The 4,669-nt window shown below is 39.0% G+C and overlaps 1 protein-coding gene across 1 annotated transcript in view; it reads left to right on the forward strand.

Annotated features, from left to right (window-relative positions):
• Positions 1-4,669, forward strand: part of LOC103129241 (disks large homolog 2-like) — a 70,388-nt gene that overhangs the window by 10,426 nt on the left and 55,293 nt on the right. The window contains exon 5 of the mRNA XM_007540260.2: positions 617-692. Within this exon, the coding sequence (XP_007540322.1) occupies positions 617-692 (76 nt within the window). The remainder of the gene's footprint in view (positions 1-616; positions 693-4,669) is intronic.

Below are 4,669 nucleotides of genomic sequence, written 5' to 3' on the forward strand. Positions count from 1 at the left end.
TTCTGGTTTCAAAAAGAGTATTTTCTTTACTGGTCAAAATAAGAAAAGAAATATTCTCCGAGTTGACTTCATACAAAACTTTTTATATAAACGTTAATTTTGTGTTAGACTGTTTCACTCTATTAAAGTGAACCAGACTATTAAAGATGCTCAAGGTACTTAAAAATTAGGTAAAAATTAGGTAAAATCTCTTTTTAGCTATCTTTTTTTCTATCTGCCAAATATTACAGATATTAACAAAATTTCCATTAAAGAAGAAAGTACAATTCGCAGGTGACAAGACGAGGTAATTTAGTTGCCAGACTATCCAAGACTAAAGCCAGCACATCCAATGCTAACGCTAGCTTATCCAGGCTAATCACCAGTAGAAGAAAAAAAAACTTGAGTTTCTATTTGGAGAGGAAAGTCACTAGCCTCTCCAAGTTAACGCAAGTGAATAACCTCTTTCTCATTTGCTATGTTGGCTGCTCAGTTATCAGAGCCAACCTATGATAAATCATATCAGTAGCTGGTTTCAGAATGGAATTATCCTCCTGTGTCAAGCCACCACTGAGAGGCATGCATTAACAACTTAAATTATTTTGCTTTGGTAAATGACTTACTTGGTTGTTTGCAGAGTGGAACGGAAGGAGCGAGCACGTCTAAAAACTGTGAAATTTAATGCCAGTGCAGGATTGTGTGATTCAAAAGTGGTAAGTTATTTTATTAAGATCTTATTCTTTTCCATAAAAAACACAGCCTTCATTAACATTCAAAGTTGTCTTTTTGGCAGAACTCATCTTTAAGTTCTTTACATGGCTTCTATGAATTACTCTTGGTCATTTATTGTTTAGTTTTCACAGTGGCGGGCCGCGCATTTCACACCTAGGCCTTCAGTTGTGCTCCGTCTGAATCAATCCAACCCTCAATAACTATTTTATGGCTATAAAACTTCTACTGCAGGTGCGACACACATAAAAAAGCATCAAAATAACCTGATAAAATTGCAATATTATTTAGGAATATAGCAACATTTTACTCACCAAAAATCCTGATTATTTGAACACAAAATCCATCCTCCTTTCTTTCCTCAAGAAGATCCCAATGACTCCGTTGTGCAGATTATCCGTGCGTTTCACTTTCTATCGCCATGGAAGCTAATGCTGAAAGTCGAGCTGCCCTGTCGTATTTCTGGCATAAGTTTTAATTCGCTTAAGGGCTGAGAATGTCCGTCCAACAGAAGCCGTAGACACGGGGATGGTCACCGCCAGACACACCAAAGCACTGTTGCTTGTAAGTGTAGGCAGTGCTTTGATGCCTCGTTGCTGCCTTGGTGAAGCAAGTCAAATTTACACATGCAGTGTGGCTCCAAACACCGTGTCGATCAGTGGAAAATAACAAGGACTCCCAAAAATACAATTTGCAGCGTTCCTCGGAGCCTGTGAGCCAGGAGTACCGCTCGTAGTCAGTAGACTGAAAGTGGCGGACAAATCCTTTTCCCGGTTGTGACAGGCTTGCTAGCTTCGGAGTTGCCCGACCTTACTCAACAATGTCCATCTTTTCTTGAAAAGTCCGTCTTGAAAATGGCTTTGACAGTAAATCTCCAACCAAATCCATTTCTTCTCCTCCTTCAGCCATTGTGGGTTGACAAAACAGCTATTAAATCAACACAACAATATCTTTGCTTGTGCAACTCGCTACAAACGCAGTTTGCTAGCTCTGGCTAGTGCTCTTTGGCTGTCCAATCAAAGCGTGTGAATACGCTGACGTTAATACGCTGCTAGAGGGCCTTGGCGTCGCCAACTCAAAATCTGATTGGTTGAAGAAACAGATTGATCGACATTTATTTTATGCTACATGGCCCAGCAGAACTGATTGTGAAGGCCTCCAGGCAGATTTCTTTGACCCTGGCAACAAATAGTGGCTGAAATGTGATTGGTTCAATGCTTAAATATGAAAATACACGTCTGGAAGCAGCGCAACCAGGGGAGCAGTGAAAGGAAGCGGACAGACCATTTGGAAAGATTTAATACGTATTCATGGACAAAATATAATTAACATCAGTCTGATTCAGATATTTTTAGGCCAGCAGAGAAGGCCTTGCAGGCCTTGACGGCCCACCACTGTTTTACCTTTGGGAGAGAGACAAGTATTTATGCAGTTTCATCACAGTAACTTTCTACATGGTTATAACATAAGACAGATAAACATGGTAAATGTGTTAACATGTAGTATAAACCACTTTCATGAGAGAAACTGGCTTTCAATAGGACTGAGATGTGTCTCTCTATGCAATCAGAGTACCATTTCAAGTTCCAACCTAAATAAATCATGGTTTATTTGCACTACTTCCCCATTGCTATAGCTTGATGCAATATTTTGGGTTTTGTCATATCTCCCTTGTTTTTTTCCCATAACATCTAATTTTACAAGTTGCTCAGAATTTATGGAATAATAGAGGTGCCACAAAAATTACATTTGTGAGTGAATTAATTTATTTAAAAATATATAAAGTATAACATACAGTATAAAAAGAAATATTCTCAAACAGAATTTGAAGACAGTTGTATGTAGATGCATTAATTTTAGTCTTATTTTTTCATATTGATATTAGTAATTTATCTGTATTTGTAGCATTTATTGTATTGTTTTGTATTTGTTTTACCATTGCAACTTAACCGTTGTTTTTCTAGTAGTTCAATCACATCATGTTATCACACTCAGGAGCCCCATAAATGCTAATATTTTAACACAAACCACAGATACATGAATGTAATATTTGTTTACTGAGATTATCAATGCTGCTAAATTTTATTTAATGCCTTCAGCATACATAAATTAAAATATTTTCAAATGTTTAACATTTAAATGTAAGATTTTAAGGAGCTGGCAAGTTTACTTTGTAAAGGCCCCCACATACTTGGGCGTACTGTGTGCATTCCACGAACTGCGTGTACTGTCCGCGGACGATTGGGCTTCATTCTCGAGCGTACTGATTACCTAAAATTCTCTCGTGACAAATTCCTTTATTTCACACAATCCTAAGGAGAACTAACAAAGTTTGATTAACTATTTAGGCGCCTAGCTATTTCTTCTCCATCTGGGAAGCCTTAACGCACCTCTCAGTGGGGGATAGAGAATGGCAATAACATGTCGGTTCATCCGGCAAAGACAGTGAACTGCTGCCCAGAGCAGCGCAGCTTCCTGCCGCGGGGAGAGGAGCAATAGGAGGCTGCGCTGGCTTTAACTGTAATCAGGGATCCATTAAATAAGCTTTGTTTATTATGTTCCAAAAGCACAATTGTTATCGGCATAATAATTTGTGTAGCAATCGAAAATAAGCACATACACAATCATCTTTTCCTTGCCGTTGTTCAAGAAAAACAAAAGTCAGACTCAACTTATCGGACCACCTCTCTGCTCCACTGCTGATAAAGAAGTCTGGGATGATGTCTTGTTTTTTGTTCTTATAATTCTGCATAATTCACCATGTCAATATTTGTGTGAATATATAAAGCCTGTTGCATTTTCACTTACGTGTCTATCATGTCCCCATGACAACTTTATGTCGACTTTTATCATGCTGATGTCAACTTTGAAAAAATATGAACTCATATAACGCTTATTCTCAACCTTATCAGCCCGGTGTCGCATGAAAACCAGTTCAATGTGAATACTGTTTCGACTGGGTAGTTTAATGTGCGACACCGGTCATAAAAATCTGTCCTTGCGTGGACATGTCTGACGGACGTCCACTTCGAATCCAGTCCAGAAATGTGCAGTTCTAGGCACAGTCATAGAGCAGTGTTTTTCAACCACTGTTCCGCCGCGAGTGATCGTCAAGTGTGCCGTGAAAATTATCCAATTTCACTTAATTGGTCTAAAAAGATTTTTTGAAAACGAATTAATTATCTGCATATAATATGCCATTTTCGAGTGTCTGTGCTGTACTAGTGTCTAGTGGCATAATCATGTAATTTTCTTATCACTAGATGGCAGTATGGAACATAGCATTGTACATTAAAACGAGAGAATTAGTGATGCATGAACGTGACATGTAGCGGTGAGAGCATTGCATCTAGCTAGCAGACTGTGACAGTGATGGAAAAGTTTTTGAAAAGAAAAAATACTAACTCCGATCTGATCCCTGGACAAAATTCGGACCCAGATGAAGGCCTTAGTATAAGTGGATATCAAAAGAAGGCAGATACCGTGAGCTCGAGACAGTACAGTGAGAGTTACATTTCGTTTGGATTTACTTTTACCGGGGACGCAGCGACACCGACTCCATTGTGCTTGATATGCGGTGAAAAGCTATCCAACAGTTCTATGGTACCAAGCAAGCTTAAACGCCATCTCCAAACGAAACACCATTCGCTTCAAAACAAGAATGCTGACTATTTTGTTCTCCTGCGGAAACACACGGAGAAACAGGCAACTTTTATGAGAAAAACCACAAAGGTAAATGAGAGAGCCCTTAAAGCTAGCTACCACGTAGCTGAACTTGTAGCTAAATCAAAAAGGTCCCACACTGTGGCAGAGACATTAATATTACCCGCCTGTAAAGCCATTGTAAATGAGATGCTCGGACCTGAAGCGGTTAAAGAAATAGCAAAAGTCCCTCTTTCAGATAACACAATTTCGAGACGTACTGATGATATGTCTGCAGACATCGAAAGTGTGGTTTTGG

Source organism: Poecilia formosa, unplaced genomic scaffold, assembly GCF_000485575.1.
Source record: "Poecilia formosa unplaced genomic scaffold, Poecilia_formosa-5.1.2 Scaffold530, whole genome shotgun sequence".
NCBI lineage: Eukaryota > Metazoa > Chordata > Actinopteri > Cyprinodontiformes > Poeciliidae > Poecilia > Poecilia formosa.